The sequence below is a fragment of the Hesperophylax consimilis genome, chromosome 23, assembly GCF_061612785.1.
Source record: "Hesperophylax consimilis isolate HC1 chromosome 23, BYU_Hcon_1.0, whole genome shotgun sequence".
Lineage (NCBI taxonomy): Eukaryota > Metazoa > Arthropoda > Insecta > Trichoptera > Limnephilidae > Hesperophylax > Hesperophylax consimilis.
In genome coordinates this window covers 26,681,055-26,700,200 of record NC_142858.1, presented here as the reverse complement: position 1 = coordinate 26,700,200, position 19,146 = coordinate 26,681,055, and the positions used below count along the sequence as shown (strand labels likewise).

Genomic DNA, 19,146 nt, shown 5'->3' with positions numbered 1-19,146 from the left:
TTTAGAACCTCAAATATGTAATAAAAAACAACAAATGTCAAAATACTACAGTGAATACAATTTAAACATATCTCAAAACTCAAACAGTGCCGAAAAAAATATCTACTTAATATGATGGCTGAAATGAACTTAATTTCATGTTCAAACAATTACAGCAGAGTTCATCGTGTATAGATAATTTTTGAGCACAGGCTGACAAAATTACAAAAATAACACCTATCATTTGGAAAACTAGCATAAAGGATCACTATACTTGTATTTTAATCTTCTATATAAAAATAAATAAATATTTTTCCACAACTGCAATACAGCAGCACAACATAAACACCTTAAAAATTTATCTTCTGGAACAAAAATGGAAATTGTAGGACTGGGAGGAAACCTATCACATATTAAATGCGACTAAACATAAAATGTTAAACTCAAATCAAAACATAGAAAAATAAAACCTTGGATTACCCATGGAATTATTGTATCAATAATACATTTAAAAAAAACTATTTTATCAAACCAGTAAACACCTAACGATTTTACCATATTAGAATTATATATAAAAAATGTAGAAACCATCTTATAAACTTGATATAAATATAACATATAATATATTGAAAAAATTACGATAGTGGTAGCGACAATAAAAAAGTCTGGGCTACAATCAATAACATCATTGGCAAAGGTTATAAAAATAACATATAACAACGAAATAATAGACACAACAAAAGAACCAACAAAAATTGCTAACATTATTAACAACTACTTCGAGAAAGTCGAAGAGAATCTAGCTTAAACAATTGACTCTAACCATCCTAAAAATACTATAATTACATCCGCACAAACTTGCTAAAATGTTTTTGAAAATTTTGTAAAATGCACACAAGTAGAAATAGAAAAATAATACTTACTTACGAGTATCTGCAAGCCCTAGTTTCGACCACATCACAGTTAACATATTAAAACAAATGAGACAATTATTATCGAAACCAATTACACACATCAAATAAAAGTATACAACAAGTAATTTTCCAAAAAATATATAAAATTACAATAATAACCCCAATATTCAAATTAGGAATTGCACTCGACATCTCAAACTACATCCCCATATCTATTATATTATACATAGCTAGAACATATTGGAGTTCAAGGAACGGTAAAAGAATGGTTCGTAAGTTATCTATCTAAACGACACTAACATGTAAAAATTAATAATGTATTGAGCGAACCCACACATTCAGAATTTGAAATCCCTTAAGGAACAGTACTAGGTCCAATATTATTTATCATGTATGTAAATGAAATGCTATTGATTCCGAAAACTGGAAAAATAATATCTTTCGCCGACGACACAGTCTTGATCATACAAAAAAGAAAGCAGCATATATGAAAACAATGGTTGGATGACAATTATCTGTCCTTAAACTCGGACAAAACTTACTACATAACATTTACACTAACGAACAATAACCTTTCAACAAGAAATTCGAAAATTATTATTCATAACGCATGTAAAAAATATTCTGACAATTGCAACTCACCAAAATGCTCAATACTGATAAAAATATTTTCATTCAATATTTAGGCAAACTAATAGATCAACACATTAAATGGACAGAACATATTGGACACTATTACAAGAATACGTGAAATTTACTACATTTTCCTCAAACTGAGAAACATCCTTCAAAAACCTATGCTACAGAAGATTTACTATGCGCTAATTCAAGCAATTCTCCTATACGGAATAATAAGATGGGTAGGAGCATACAACTAGAAGTAGCTTCCAGTACCCCACTGGAAGTAGTCCAAAGAAAACTCATTAAAATAATTCTAAAAGAACAGTCAGATTATTCGACTCGTGAATTATCAGAATCCCTTAATAAATATATAACGTTTATACATTTATATAATTTTAATTTATATGTATGTTTATTCTTTATCTTCCCGTAAGTATATTAATATAAAAACAGTCAATTTTTTCCATACCGAGAAAATACATACAAGTCCATAGCCAGATATAATTTTAAACACCCAAATGAGGTGAAAATTTGTATAAAGAACAGTTACTTTAAATTCAGTAAATTTAAATTATTCACCACTTCGTGGAAAATAAGAGTCTAGAAAAACTCACCTGGTCTGACATCCCCTGCTCGGCTGCCATGGCTGATAAATCGTCTCTTTCCTGGGATGCGATGCTGTCAAATTAAAGAAAATAAAGTGTTAATGCATAGATATGAATCTTGACAACGAATTCCAACTTAGTGCTAAAATAAAAGTTTAGTTTTAAATAAAATATGTCAAGAGTCAGAATAATAAATGAGAATGTATGAGACGATGTATGAATGTGAATGAGGCCAAGACCGAGTTGTTTGGCGGTCCGTCCTCTCTGCCTATCCCTGCGGGGAAACGACATGATGGTTAATTAGTTAGTTGTGAAACATTTTTACAGTTTTTCGCAAATCATCATTTTCGAATTTGATTTTCAAGTTCTATGAAAGTTATATTCAAGATAACACCCATACGGTTTGTTTCGGAGAATTTGAACAGGTCATCAAATTTCAACGTTCATTTTCGGGCTCTGTGAAAGTCCTATTCAAGTTCTGTTATTATATATATTATTCTGTTATTATATTAGGCTAGTTGCTTGACAGAACTGAAATAAAAACAGAACTTGAAAAATCTTTCGCAGAACTTGAAAATGAATGTTGAAATTTGATGAATTGTTCAAATTCTCCGAAACAACTTGTCCTTAGAGTTTCTTTTTCGTTTTTCGTGATTCAAATATTTGCGCGAAATTACCAATATAATAAAACCGTGTGTGGGAAATTCAAATGGGATCGAGATCTACGATATCAGCATCCGTGTGAGATGCACTAATCCCGAATGCACGATGCCCCAACCCGAATAGGGCAAAGGGAAGATGAGTTGAGGTGAGAATTATTGTGCAATCTAAATGTCATTGGATTGTTTTAAATGACATTACATATCTTATTGTTAAATATTCAGCTGTTCATGTCATACCTACAAAATATTTCAATTTGTCAATCCAGTTCGCGAATTATTTAATTGAGAAAAGTGCAAAAATTAATAATCCTGTCAATAGTTCACGGAACACGTCTTATTATTGACAGTGTTCGAACAGTTTTACTGTACAATGTACACAAATAATAACGATTGCACGTTTATATTTGTTAATTCGCCACCGGTTCGAACACGACTGAAAAGTTCACTTTAAACTTAGCTGATGTCAGTAATACAACAATAAGTTTAGAAATTGTAACGTGGTCTGCCGATATTTCGTATTTAAAAAATCATAGACTATGACGCATAGACTAATAATTAAAATTAAATTATTTCAATTGATTGCGAAATTCTTAATAAAGGGAGGAATTGAAATATTGTCAGATTATTCGATTCTTGAGGGAATCTTTCATTTTAAGAATATAGAAAAATAATCTTCTTTATAATTTAAAAAGGAAGTTAAGGCGAAGCACCACGTCGAGTAACTTTTTAAATCTGGCCGCTAACAAAAACACTCCTTATGTAAATGGCGATAAGGTTTAAATTCCCGCTCAACACCAGCCATCTGTTTTGATTTATATATTTTCAAACCAAACACACATGATTTGCCTTACTTCGTGGTGCTTCAAATTAATTTAAAAAGTTCTAACAATGCATAATAAAGCTAATTCTAGCACTACATATTACACATATATTTTTATTTTCTCACTTCTGCTATTTTCATTTTTCTCTTTTATTTGTATTATTTAAGTAGTTAATTAATGCAAGTGAAAAGTCTTGAATGATTTCAATTCACGCTTTCGACTGATGAAAAGTTTTTTTTTAATATAAATACATCACGAAATGGTTGTACTTGCATCATATTTTAACCAAAATAACAAAAATACAAGTGTACGTACCAAGTGATGTTAGGTACTGTTTGTAATGTTATTTTGTGTGCCTACATAATATATTATTAAACCAACATTATCCTGCTACAAGCATTGTAAATAGATACCCCATAATATAATAAATATCATTGTTTTCAGGAATAAAGCTGCACCAAAAGGGAGTGCTCGGAGGCTATTGGACACTTCCTTCCAGTGTATGTTCACTTCCTCCAGGACCTGGCTACCAAAAGAGGTTTATTTATAATTTGGCTCGGCTCCTAAAGGCAATCCTTCAAACATGTTACAAATCGCAATGTCACCAAGTAAGTACCTCTGCTACTTCAATAACATACTAACAATAACGTACACGGATATGACGAGACAATGATCCGATAGTCCAATGTCAGTAACGTGAGTTCCATTCGGTGGAGAAATTATAACATCAAGTGTACCTCCTGCATCGTGAGTAGCTGAGTTCACCCACTGCCCACAGCTGAAGTCACACAGGATTTTGGTGAATTTTTTGGACATGGGATCAGTTTTCTTTTCCAAGTGAATATTTATATCTACTAAAAAAAAACATTGCAATTTGTTGGAGGTGCTTTCTAGGAGAGACCTGAATTCATTAAAAAAATTAGCAGTCGGTGCGCACGACCACTAACTGAAGCCACCGTGACAAAAGGCTCAGCCGTCCTACAGCCCTTTTTTTATGTCAAGGCAATTGTTTGATTCCATTCCACATGTTTTCTTAAAAACCATAGAGATTCGAGCGATGTAAAGAGTCATAGTAGAATAACTGAAGACTATGTATGAATGTAATGAGGCTAGGAGTGTGTACCAAGACCGAGTTGTTTGGCGGTCTGTCCTCTCTGCCCCTGTGACGAAACACGGTGATGATTAGTTAGAAGTTGAGTGGTGAACAATTTCATTAGAATTTGAGCTGCACACATGCCGAGGCTACACTTTTCTTACATAAATGTATATAAAACAAAGTAGTAGGGCTTGGCAAACGAAAGAATGCTCTCAGCCCTCCTTTTTCTGTGCAGCTTTCCCAAAGTTATTCAGAATGCCTCGGGAATCCAGATTGGTAATTTTACCCGCTGACCCCGCCTCCTGCCAAAATGAGTTTTTGCGCATCAACCATCTTGTTTGCCAGACTACCAATATGATATCTGGTAAAGAAAGTAATATTTGACAATAGTGCAAATTTACTATGGACACTCAAAAACAGCAATACTGATAATCACTATTTAGGCACTCAAGAGATGATTAATTATGATTATTATCTTATGGTGGCAATTTTTCCCTAGTTTCCTTCATCTCCGCAGTGACCCTAGTTTTCTCCACTAATGCCTGGCTGAGCATTTATAGTAGCGATGAGTCATGAACGTCATGAACGAGCCACTCAATTGAACTAGCTCTTTCTGATGAGCCGTATTCATACGACTCCCGGTAAACCGTACCACGGCTCAGTTGGACGGTTACTCTTTTTTATGTGGACTATTTTAGAAAAATAGCGCCATTCAAATTATCCGAGTAGTAATAATTGTCATTACATACTCACGCTTGCGGGGGAGCCGTATTGGACGAGCGTAGTATTCTTATTGCTCATATTATGCTCTGAGCTCACGGCTCCCGTTCAATTGAGTCGACTCTTTGAGCCGTATGAAAATATTGAACATGTATTGTGGCTCCCGCTCCCAAAAAGAATTCTGACTGGTCACCCAGGTGGAAAGAGAAAAGTGGGAAGACCCAGACTGAGATGGGAAGATGAGGTAAGAGGGGATGCAGCACAGCTTCTCCAGGTGACAAACTGGAAGTCAGCCGCTGAGGACAGGAGGAGTTGGAGGCGACTGTTGCAGGAGGCCAAAGCTCGATATGGGCTGTAGCGCCATCGAAGAAGAAGAAGATTGTGGCTCCCGCTCTTTATAAAATGAATAATTTTTTAGAACCAATTTACTTTTGAATATAAAAAAACTTAATTATTCCAAAAAATATATGTGTCTTCTAATATTATGTAAAAAATAATATTTTGTGGAGAGGCATAAATTGCCCTTTCGAGAAAGTTTTTATTTGGAATGTTGTAAAAAAAAGGTTTGAAACTATGATCTCAAGATGTTTGCTCACTAACAGTACAACCAGTTGCATATTAACATCAATAGATGTCTCTCTAGCAGTTGGTACATGTGTAGTATAGCAAAAATAATTTCAATTGTGGATTTCCTCCAATAAGACAACATAATTAGAATAAAAAATATTGAATTTTATGAGAAAATTATACAAAAACAAAATATTGCTCATAATAAAAATACTGAGTATCTTCCACTCTTTTTGAAATAATGGCATATATAGCTCCGAGCCAAAAGGCCCCTTTCTCTTTCTATCATGAGTTTAAATTGGTTGAAGGAAGATAATTTTTAGTTTTTTGTGAAAAATTTTTTGTAATAAAACATGGCTCCAATTAGAGGGGTAATTTACGTAGGATTTGTTTAGTTTTTTTATACTGGGTTTTGGCATTTTCGTTGTACTGGGCGAGACAATTAATGGACGGGTTTGTATGTGTTGGAATGCCCGAATAAAAAGATTCCGCGAGACTTATGATGTGGTCTTTAAGGAGGGGGACTTCGGAGTCATAGTGGATTTGGGAGACCCTCATCCATGTGGGGGCTCCCAGGGCTGTGCGAATGACTTTATTTTGGAATAATTGTAGTCTATTTAATTATGATTTTGAAGCGTGGGCCCATATTGGGCTTGCGTAGGTCAATTTTGGTCTTATAGTGGATTTGTAATAAAAATACTGCATATCTTCCACTCTGGAACGTGTCGCAGTATACTATATGGTATTGAAAATAACACAAATTCAACAAATAAAATTTACTTGTGCACGTCTGGTTTGAACCCGGGTCCTTCGGATTGTTAGTCTAGAGCCGTACCCCTCGACCAAGCTGGTTGATAGATTTCACTTAATGCCACAATTCGGACCATCAGGGACTCACCGCTGGTTCCCCATGCTTGCAAGTATCAGATTGCTACACTGGGGGAATGCGCTTTTGGGAGTATCTCCCCGGCTCCCCCACATACCCTTATTCAAGGGTTACTCTTGGGAAATAGAGGAGAGGCATTATCTATTTACTATCATTATATATGAGAGTATTTATCGAACCCTGTAAAAGTACCGGGTATTTTCACGCAGTACTTTGTACTTGTGACAAATCTCCAAAATACTAACAAGTATTTTATACTGGGACTGAGTATTTATTACTTTCTGTCCCCAGTCCCCAGATAGGTATAAAATACTTACTGAGTATTTTGTAACCGGTATTTTTTGTACCTGTACTCACTGTACTGAGTAACGAAAAGTACTCAGAGGACCCACCTCTAGGGAAACCAAACCAGCTAAGGATTTGGGTGCTTGGGCTAATTGTGGCCAGGCCGCTCGCGGGGCTGCCCGTGGTAGTGGGACAAACTGCCCTCGATATCCAGCTTGAATATTTTCATTTGTTTTTATCATACTTACACCTGTAAATTTTGTTTAATTTCTTTATTATTTCACTGTAGATGCTGAACCATCAGGTGAACATATCTCTGATGTGTTTTTACTTAAATTACTGTAAATGTAAGTTTGAAAACATTTTTCTTTCTTACTAACAATCATACACGCAGGGATGTCAGGGGGTCTAGAATCGTTTTCAAATTGAATGAATTATCATTTTCACAAAAAAAAATTAGAATTCTGACAGAGAAACCTAAAATGAACATTGAAATTTGATGAATTGTTCAAATTCTATGAAACAACCCAAGATTCGCTGAGAAAAATAAAAATTCCCCCATTTGGAGGACTTGACAAATGAGTTAGGAAATATGAATGTAAGATGAATAAACTAAGGCATTTCAACAGATTGGTGGGCGCATAGTTCTCTGTTGGTTGTCACAGTGACCTGTTAATTGAACTAACAATATTACATTTCTCTGCTGATAGTGACCTGTTAATTAAACTAACAATATTACTTATATTGGTGGGTGCATAGTTACTCTGCTGATAGTGACCTGTTGATTTAACTAACAGTAGGACTTATAGGTGCATCGAATGGAGGAATAAATAAAAGATTAAATTGTTGAATAAAAAAGTTCTTCTTCAATATTTTTAAGTGTTCGGCACATCGGAGGATGTCCAGAAAAGTTTTGAATCGCTAAAAGAAACGATTACAAAAGTATTTTATGATTTGCATTCATTAATAATTAAATTAAAACTAATTTCGCAATCTGTGCTGTGGTGATTTGGGGAGAATCATTCCAAGTCTGGTAAATCTTCATCATCAGAGTCACTGGCCACGTCGAAGGAGGGCTTGTCGTCGTTGTCTGCAAGGAAAACACAAATATTAGCCGTTGTGAAATACCATCCACAATCTTTTTAATTCTTAGCTCTTTGAGTATAAAGCTAAGAACTAAAAAAATAAATATTATTAAAGTATCTACAAAACAGACATAAAAATTCACACCAGGTATTTTAACTCTTGGCAGAAAAGTTTTTTTTTGCATTATTTGAAACCTTTTTTAAAATTGTTTGGTTTCATGTGAATACCCCATACAAGAGTCTCAACTGCTCCCTAACAGTAGACAGTGGGACTATAGCATTACCAAAAAGGCTGAAGGTAAGGCCTTGCACCGTAGTGAAAGGGATGGATTCATGTGTCACTCCTGGCCTGCGATTCTGGAGTTAAACGATCAATCGTTTTCGTATGCGCCGTCTTCGAGTGAAAAGCTACTAGTCGTCGCGACTAACTTTTTCGAATGTTTCAATTTTACGTATTCTTGAGCGTCGAACGGTCGAAGTTGGTAGAAGAGATGATTATATTGGCACCCCTGTGAATATTGTCTATGTTCCTGATGTTTTTGGGATTTCTATGGTGTGACTGTCAAACAGACAACAGTTATTCAAAACAGAAATGGCTGCGGGACATATTACAAATTGCCAAAAGCAACTCTTAATTGAGCTTGTAAGCTCCGATAAAGACATAGTAAGTGGGAAATTTTCACCCACTTTTACATTTGCGGAATCCCGGCGTAGATGGATAGCTATTGCCGACCAACTAAATGCCCTGGCAGGAGCGAATAAAGACTTTAAACACGGTGAATTGTAGCCAACATCGCTGGTAAATTAGCCATTGTAAAATTGTAATAGGATTGTATAACTTTATAAACCTCTTTGCGGGTCCGAACGTTCGCGCGGTAAAACAAAAATTGACAGCTAGACTAGATTTTGACAGCCAATTCCATAGAAACGCCAACAACCTACCACTCGCTGCCCTGTTTCTACTGGTTATGCCCAGTAGTTGTTGTGTGGAATGACTTTTGACGTTTGGCGTCGAAGTATGTACCTTCGACCAAATTCGGGAATAGCAACGACGACCAACGAACGTACTTTCGACGGCGATTACGAGCGCCCTTGATTCAGGAATAGAGCCCCTGGACATTGACAGTGATCCCTAGATTCCTGCACACACCTTATACCAATTTCCTTAAAGCCTCCTGCGTGGGGGGAGCAAATGTAAAAACAGGGTTATTCGCAACCTGAGAATGTTTGTCTTTTATTTGAAATATGTTACCTCGGAGACCTCCCATGGATTTCATCAAATCTTCTAAGTTTTGCGTGCGACCAGCTCCTGGGGGCCCACCGCCACCACCTCCGCCTGTAAAGGAATTATTAACACATTCAACTTGTGTAAAACACATCTCTTTAAAACTCCATATAAATTAACCCCTATTGTCCAGCTCGCTACATTGCAGTCCAGTGAAATTATGACTTCCTCGAGGTGCACCACAGTGTGCAGTGTATGGAGTTAGGTTTTGTTTTTAACCCATTTCGTTACATTCCATGAAAATTCCAAACTAAAAAGTAAATTTTATAGAAGCGTGTCTATTATTTCAAATCTAATTTTCAATATTAAATTTGGCTTTGGGTTAATCTGGCTAAAGTAAACCAATTACTTTCAATGAAAGCAATTTGTTTAATTTGAAGCTTAAAAAAAGTTTTTATTTTTTATATTTTTTCATCCGCCATGTTAGGGAAAAGAGAACTAGAAAACCCTAGTTCTTGTGCTATGGCGGACAAAAATGTGTGTAAGTTTAGTATCCAAATGTCATCATTTGACATTAAAACAAGTGTGTATGAACTGTTAATACTTTTTACCCGACACATTTTTGTTAGCCAGTGTTACCAAAAATCACTGAAATACTATGATTGTTCAATAAACAAAACTATTTCAAATTATTATTAAGGTGTTAAAATGATGCCAAGTAATTTAATGATCCCAGGATTCATTGGACAGAAAAAATCAATACATTAATCCACATAAAAGAGATAAACAACCAAATACAGTGGGAATTAGGCAAGTATTTGCAATAGAGCTGCATAAAGTTTTGTTTCTTCATTTTGTTGTTTTAGAGATGAAGAAATATAGTATTATTCGATATCTTACATTATTACATTAACCCTTGGGACCTTCTAAGACCCAAACAGTCCCAAATGCCGTGCGCGCATTATACTCTCCTAAGACCATATTTGTCCCAGAACGACCGCACATTATTAAAATGCATATATCTCTCTACCTCTCATCTAAAAATTAATTATTTCTTTTATGTCAGAAAGAGAACGAAATAGTGCTTGTTATTGTCTTTGAAAAAATGGAAGCTTGTAGAAGGTTCGATCCGTGCAAATCAACAACGTCTCAAGGGTTAACCCCTATTTATTTAATTGCAAAATTACGAATTATCCGACACTGTTCTTCGGGATCGTTGAAATATTACAAAAAGTGCAAGTGATGTAACTTACGTTGTTCATCATCACTGTCATTCTCGTCTTGGATTTTGCTGAAGTCGATTTTGAGCCAGTGCAGTTTTTTCTTGTCTTTTGTTAATGATGGCCAGAAGGGGCTACTTTTGTTTCCCTGAAATCAAATGAAAAGATAAACATTAATAAACGCACTCGATAAATAACACTAGTCATTAAATAAATAACTTGAAGTATACATATGAGTCTTTGATATAATTTAAATTTAGAACATTGTAATACAGAAATAAATATGTTAGTGCCTATCTAATATCTGTCTTTATCAAAAAATTGCAAAGGAGGAATACAAAGATATTCAAATAATCATAAATTTGAATAAAGATTGAGTTGTGATTAACAATAATTTGACAGTTAACTTCAGTTATAAGTTAATCACAATTGCTGCGCAATCCTAAATAGCCCCCCGGAGCTAACTCTCCGTGTTATGGTTGTATAATAGCTATTGATTACCAATTAAAACCTTTATCGCAGTAGGTTTTTTACTTATTTATATTAATTAATTGTTTTTCAAACCCCTAGATGGGGTCAAGATCAGTCATAGTACAATTAAATGTGAATTGTACAGTGTAATGAATTCTTGAATAAAATACGAAAAGTGATGCATGAATTTTATGTTCAGGGTGCATCAGCATGCACCCGAAAGCTAAACCAACTAAGGTAGAACCTAGTGCATTACGTGATACGCACTCCATCTCGTTCCATCAACACACGAGACGGGGCGCAAATTATGTGATCCATTACGACGTGTGATAGATAGTGTGAGGGTTAGTTGGAGGACTGGGAAGTGACGTAGGCTACTTTTCATTCCAAAAATACATTTAGTTTGAGGAAATTCCTTAAATGAATGACTGTTTGTACCAGTATCTTCTCTATTTTTTGGGCAAAAGTGTTAGGTGATCATCCTCATCTGTACATAGAAATGCATGAGATAACAGAGTTGAAAACTGAACATTCTTTTTAAATGCCCGATAAGGCTGAAAATTCATCAAAATTAATTACATTGGTCCCAGACTTCTTCAGTGATAAGGATTTCATCAAAAATGTGTCATCATAAATATACAATAACTTATTATTTAAAGGAGCAAACACATATGACTCATTAGTGGTTGCTTTTTAGGTATTTTGGAAAATATGCGTCCTATGTTCGATGTACGAGAAAAAAAAATTAATAAGACGATAACGGTAACTTTGTGTTTTGTGACTGAAGAGCAGATATCACATTCTAATGATGCAAGTAAGAATATTGGGTATGTGGTAAAACAGGCTTACCTTTACAAGGATGACTTCTATGCAGCGGCCTATGTTGTGTTTTACACATTCCTCTGGTATAATTTCTCCGTACAGGGGGATGGTCACTTCGTAGTTCTTCTTCTCGGGTAATCCTGTTCCCTTGAAGTAGACCAATTGGTTCTCAAACCTATGTACAATAGTAAAATAAAGCAAACATGAAATACATTCCAAACAGAAAATCTTATTTTGGGAACAATATGAAACACATGGAAAACTGTACTTGGGGATGGTGTATGGAATATTGTAAAATAGGAGAATCGCACTAGTTATTGCTTCCTGTGTGCAATACAGAAACAGAAGCTTCATTTGTTTGGGGAGCAAATACAGTAAGGGCCAGTGTATAAATAGTGACATCATGTTAAAAACATCTCTTAAATAGCACTTCATATTAGTTAAAGCCTACAGACTAGAGCAGACCAGATCAAGGGCCAGTTGTTTCAGAAAAACTGAACAATTGTTCAGATTCCCAAGTTCTATTCGAATGTAAGAAAATCTTCATGTCAATGTTATTAAAATACAAATAGGGTTGTTTCAACTCCAAAAAAGCTTCCGTTATATTTGAATAATCTGTTTCAGTGTTCCCGCTGAATCGGGCAATTATTCCAGAGAATTCGATACGAATTTATTTTTAGGCCGCAACACAAGTTGTCTATGGAATGCGTCTTTGCCACCCGTCACCTGTTAAACCTCTTTGTTTGTACGTTTTGCGTAATATTTTTTTACAATGTATAAAACATAAATGCTTCGCAGTGAGTATAGTTTTTAAGTATATATTGAAGTTAAAATGGTAACATGCAATTGTATTACTGATTTAATCTTTCTTTTTCACGGATGGGAAGTTCTTGATGCTTGTTTTAGCGTCATCGCAGTCTAAGAAATAAAAAATACATATGTACTGGAGGAATGCAACTGAGTTTATGATATTATGACAAGTCTGTGTTTTGGATGGTGGCTTTTCCTATGCAGAAACCAAATTATCTCCATATGTCCATATCAACTCTCCAATTAAACGTACAAGGGAAATGAACAAACGGAAGATTAGGTGATGCACATTGAACCATCTACCCACATACAACTGTATATAAAACATATTGTACATACATTACTTATAATTTACGAGGAAGTCTTATCCCAATAAACAATTAAGCATTTGAAATTATATTATAATATGGTTTCGTTTTATTTCTTATTTAAATAAAATTGTTTTATTTCACACTCCTTGCCTCTCCAACTCTTGACGTGGCCCGACTTAAGCATCTGGCTTACTTGATCGAAAATGTCAATCACATGAAGAAAGATTGTTAAATTATCGAAAAATATACATTTTTACAGTTGGCAATAGTTTGTGATACATTGGTCTACGAGAGAAACAAACTTTTACAATGTTTTTACCAGTTTTTCGTAATTTTCAATCACCGATGACAACAATATAAAAACTAATTTTGACAATATTATATGTAGAAAGGTATCTAAACTTTTCAACACAAAACTGTTACATTCATAAATTTGAATCATTGGGTTTTCTTTACATTATTTGCCAAAATAGTCGAGTCGCTATCACCAATAATCGGTACTTTGTAGTACATACAACCTGTCAGATTGCAATTGTGGCGTTTGAGTCATTCTTAAAAAAAAATGGATTGTCTCGTTAACCGTCCGATTGCGGGTGACCACATTTTCATGAATTTTCTCATGACAGACGATGAAACAACCCAATTTATGGAAAATTGAGTCGATTGATGTGATGTGATGACTTTCTCACATTGGATTTTTTCTGAAACAACTGGCCCTAAGTGTTCCGACAAAGTTCAAACAACTATTCTAGGATATTATGTTTACAAACCAGAAGCAAATATTGTTACAAGCAAACAGACGCATCAAGAAGTGCTCTTACATGCACTAAATGGCACATAAAACAGTTATCATACCAATTTCTGCAAGAGCCTGACGATTAATGATGAAAAATGCACAAATAAAACTGTTGTGGTTCTGAAGTGTATTAAAAAAATTATTCAGGTATTCGAGCCAAGGGTGTGTTAATGTTCAATTATTTATAATTTGGAAAGTTCAAATACCACAAGGGATTGATGCCCTGAAAGTTGAAAGATTTTTTTTGCTTACCCTTCTCAGTGTACCTGATGGCTATTTATTAATACATAACAGGCACCTGTAACAATTTTAATGGTACTTTTTTGTATTTTGTTGTTATTTATAATATTCTTAAGAGGAATAGTTTGGTTCCAAAACTAGTTTGAACTCAAATAAAGCGGAGAATTAGTGATGGATAAATTCCCAGGAATTTATTTTTAGGGAATAACTATCCTAATAAAAATTCCCAACTTTAGGGAATATTCCAGGGTGCACATCGCTAATGGAATACAAACAAAATTAAAGTTTTAGCAACACACTTTCATATAACATATTAATCAATGTAAATATGACGCGAAATATTTGCATACAATTTAATGCGCATAATCTAAAATCATAAAGGAATTAACTCAATATCAATCTAATTCATCTAGTAATTTTAAAAGGTGGAATGCATACATACAGACAGAAATGCTCACAAATATGTAAGTACCTACCAATGAAACTAATTTATTATAATATAATTTATCATACATAACCACTTAAATAAAATACCCTTCTGAAAAAAACCTATGAACTTATATATTTGGAATATGGTTATTGTATCAGGGCTGAATCAAGAAACAAGGCTCGCAGAATATGGTTATTGTATCAGGGCTGAATCAAGAAACAAGGCTCGCAGAATATGGTTATTGTATCAGGGCTGAATCAAGAAACAAGGCTCGCAGAATATGGTTATTGTATCAGGGCTGAATCAAGAAACAAGGCTCGCAGAATATGGTTATTGTATCAGGGCTGAATCAAGAAACAAGGCTCGCAGAATAGTGGGATCATTGAAGGTTTAAATAGCAGGTGTTTCCATTATTATACTTGTAACTTGTGCTTAATATCTTTTTGTTATGCATACATTGCACATAAATTGTGTATTTTACCTACTAAATGCAATGCACACATTCAGTACACACATTGTTTGAGTAAGGTAGTCGTCTCACAGGTCGGTAATTAAGTTGACATAAAACGAGTGCAGTATACCGAGAGTCCATATATTTGAATTGAGGCCTGCAAACATTGCAAACGGGTCGGGGAGCGAGCGGGATCGATGCAATGTACTCTTGTGTACAGCTAGCGGTACCAGGCTTCAGTGGACGCTCAATATTATCATGCCACCGCCAATATCACATGACGAATTTCTAATTATCGTTTTTACCAATAACATCTATTAAATTACCAGATACAATAGTACCCGTGAGTCAATTTGACAGATATAAGGTAAATGTGAAAACAGAAATCTGCAATACCGATAGTTTACTTGGCTACAAGCTACCTATCTTATCTGCTGTGTGCAGGGATCACGCAACATACAAGGGTAAGAACTTGTTTGTGAACTTATTTATACGATGCGAATATTTTTCTTTTTAAACTTTGAGAACAAAGATGACATTTTTTCCCTTTGAACAATCACTGTACCGGACAGCAGATGGATGTACCTAAATAATAATTGAAATAATAAAGGAAATTAATATTTATCTATTATCACACATTTTAAGACACCAAATCCTTTATGAGGCTTATCACGGGACGTTCCTTAATGCTCTCATGCATACGCAGAAATTGTTGAATTTTAACCCAATATATATGCAAACAACTGGCCCAATCAGCCAGTTGTCCAACGACAGTCGCGAACTTGTGTTTCAATTGCAAATCCTTCCCTCAGGTACCCTCGAGAGAAAACTGGCATTTTACAGTCGATGTCACTGGTGTAGGTGTCCGTTCAATTATATTTAAAAAAATATATTATTAAAATTAAATTTCTATTTTCTGGGCACTACAGTAGTACTTCTATTTATAATTATTAAAAAAATGAGTTCCAACACATAAATTATTTATAACACAAACAACATACAGAATGGTATAACACTAGAAGCAAATCTCGAAGGAGAAATATAATTTTTTAGGTCAACAGCTCTAATAATAATAATAATTGGATAATTTGTATAGCGCCGTTTTTGTGAAAAATCACCTCAAGGGCGCTGTGCTAATGCGTTTTTTATATTAAACATTTAAATAAATTATTTATGATTGAAATGAAATTTACACTCCTTAAAAAACATCACATGTTTCTTGTGATATCCACTAATCGATTATTGTGCCCGTGCACCGAACAAGGCCGTTTGAACCGGCGCGGAAGATTTAAATAAAGCTGAAGGGAAAAACCTGTCTGGACCCCTTTAAATCCTTACACAAGATTAACAAATTAAAAAATTAAACCTGTTTGTAGAGATGTCGCTAGTGATATGAATGCAGAATTTTTACAAATGAATTTCGGTTTTGTAAAGTGCTTGTACACGATACAGCGAGGACTCAAACCTAGAAATGATTTAAGTCGACTCCCGCACGAGAGACAACAGCGTTCAAATGAATTGAGAGTTAAAATTATTAGGGTGGCAAAAACAATTATGTTTAAAACAAGAAAAATTAACTAAATTTAAAAATAATCCTACCAAGATATTCTGTGGAAGCATTTTTACTCTAATAAAACTGTATTGATGAAATTGGTGACGCAATATTATTAAGTATAACACTTTAACTTAGCGTACATAAATTTAATTTATAACATGCCGACCGGTTAAGGTACAACCATGTTGTTATAAATGAAAGTGTTTTATACAATGCAACAGTGCTTCATTAAATAATAAATACGATTTTTTTCAGCAAGATACAATACTTTCAGACATCTCCATGTATACATAATAATACACGAAGAAAGCAAATGACAATGGACACATCGCTGTTGGAAATGTCTCCTCGATCAGTAGCGCACAAGAGTACCCAAGGTGGAACCCAGGAAGCTAAGAGTTAGCCATGATTGAGAAGTTCACATACAGAGTTGAATCGGTAAAAATGAAATAGGATCCGCAAAATATCAAACAATAATAGCATGATATGTACATCTTAAAAGCAACCCCATGAACGGGTCATTCTTCATCCAGTAACCCAATATTGGTAAGAACAAGCTAAGCACTAGACCAGCGCCTGTTGATAAGAAATATAATATTCAAATACCAAAATAATTATGAGTTGAAAGTCAAGTAATAATAAAAAATAAAAAAACGGACTAAACAAAAGAAGTTAAAAAACCTCAAAAAGGTGGGTAAGACCCACCTACCTGTTACATGGGTAACACCCAAAAACCTTACCAAAGGTAGGTGAGGCCCAGAACCATAATATGGGTAACCCGTAAAAACCCAACTCAAGGCATACTAAAGTAATTTTACCTTTTTTCTGGTTTAATAATTTTATCTTTCTAAATTTAACATGTTTTGACAGATAGAACTTAAAAGCGCTACTCGCATTTGGCAAATAAAATAGTCGCAAGGGTTATTTTTTTAGAGAACAAAGGATCACAAGGAAGACGCCAAAGGAATTGTTGGATTTAGAAGGACTGTGAATATAAGGAAACATGTAGAACGGAAAGAGATGAGGAAGAAAGATATGTCAACATGAGTTAGCTTCAAATCGCAGGAACAAAAAACCGGCGGAATAAAATAATCTGCAGCACTCACCGAATCTCTGGGTCTTTGCATTCGACGTTGAATGTCAGGAACAGTGTGTCTGTCCTCTGCGCCCACAGCACTGGGGGGGGGATTCCCGACCTGGAATCATACGGAGCAGAGGTAAGTACATGTCACACACACATTACCACTGAGAACACAATCACTTATCATTACACTGGTAACTGAACCGAGGGCAGACAAGCTTTGTTACAGGGCATAATATGCATTAATAACAATGGACGATGATTGGAACCTTTAGGTATTTAACCTATGACTAATCGTCCGGTTGATTACTGTCATAAATCTTCAAGTTCGATATATTTCTAACCGGTCACAGTTCATAATAAATAGTTGCATTATAAATAATAGAAAATATCCTTCATAGAACACACGCACGTTTAATGTCGTTCCAATAAAAGGGCATTGCACACGCTAGGTTATAATACCAAATTGACTCAAGCATTTAGCCATACAATTAGTATGAAATTATACAGTATATTTATCTCAATAATATTAAATTATTAAATAAAGCCTAAACTAAAACGGGCCGACACAAGAAATATCCTCATCGTCAAAGTTGTGGAAAGTTCTAGACGTCTCTAATCAATAGAATCATGTAAAATGGCCGCCCACAAAAACACGTTGGGTGTAAAAATATATTCGACCAAAGTCCATTTTATAAATGAACGTAGCGGCGAAAAGACAAATGGTTGTACTTACAATTCAGTAGACATGTTTGGAAATAGTTTGGAAGAACTCGAAGGGACGTAGTGCGGAACGAGTCTAGAAAGCAGAAGCCGGATCCAGCAGCCAACCAACAACCAACGGTGGCTAGAGTTTATTTACGATTGTGAATGATATGAATGAATGCGGCGGAGGGCAGCGGCAGCGGCAGCGAGGCGAACTGATGGAACTAGGGATGGAACTGATAACCGATATTTCACTGTGCGTAGTACCTACCGGGTTAATTCAATTATTATTTTATTTTTACTTCTTCGATAAACGCAAGCGAATTCGTTTTGAAAGCATTATTTTTTCACTTTATTATTGTATTTCGGTTTTATAAGTTTCTGTTTCCATCAGTGGAAACCTATTATTGGTTGTATTTTATATTACTTATAGTGCTACACTTTATAAAAAATTATAACTGTTGGTTTTCCAAATAAAACAAAATAAAAATAAAGACATTTCGATTAAAAATAGGATCGTAGCTAAAGTAAAGTACTTATTTATGAAATAGAAAATGGAATTCATGTCATGCATATTAAAGCAACTAACGATGGTGTTTTAAATAGCTTGCATTATATATTTTTGGAAAATATGCAGTTTTTACATAAATTTGAACCAACATTGAAAAAAAAAAGTAAGGTTCCGTTATGTGACCATATATTTTGTTAGCGCCATTTTCAGGGGTTTTTACGTAGGAATAGTTCATAAAATTTTATGACTATTGAAGAATATTAAATATTTTTTATAA

At 34.6% G+C, this 19,146-nt stretch overlaps 1 protein-coding gene across 1 annotated transcript; it reads right to left on the bottom strand.

The window, feature by feature from the left end:
* Positions 1-7,999: 7,999 nt before the first annotated feature.
* Positions 8,000-18,541, bottom strand: p23 (cytosolic prostaglandin E synthase). The gene is made up of 6 exons (XM_089645740.1): positions 18,390-18,541; positions 17,679-17,768; positions 12,007-12,154; positions 10,720-10,834; positions 9,494-9,577; positions 8,000-8,246 (listed from the first exon to the last, which is right to left on the bottom strand). The coding sequence occupies exons 1-6, from the start codon at positions 18,401-18,403 to the stop codon at positions 8,176-8,178; spliced, it is 522 nt and encodes a 173-aa protein (XP_089501866.1). The 5' UTR covers positions 18,404-18,541; the 3' UTR covers positions 8,000-8,175.
* Between the last annotated feature and the right edge of the window lie 605 nt (positions 18,542-19,146).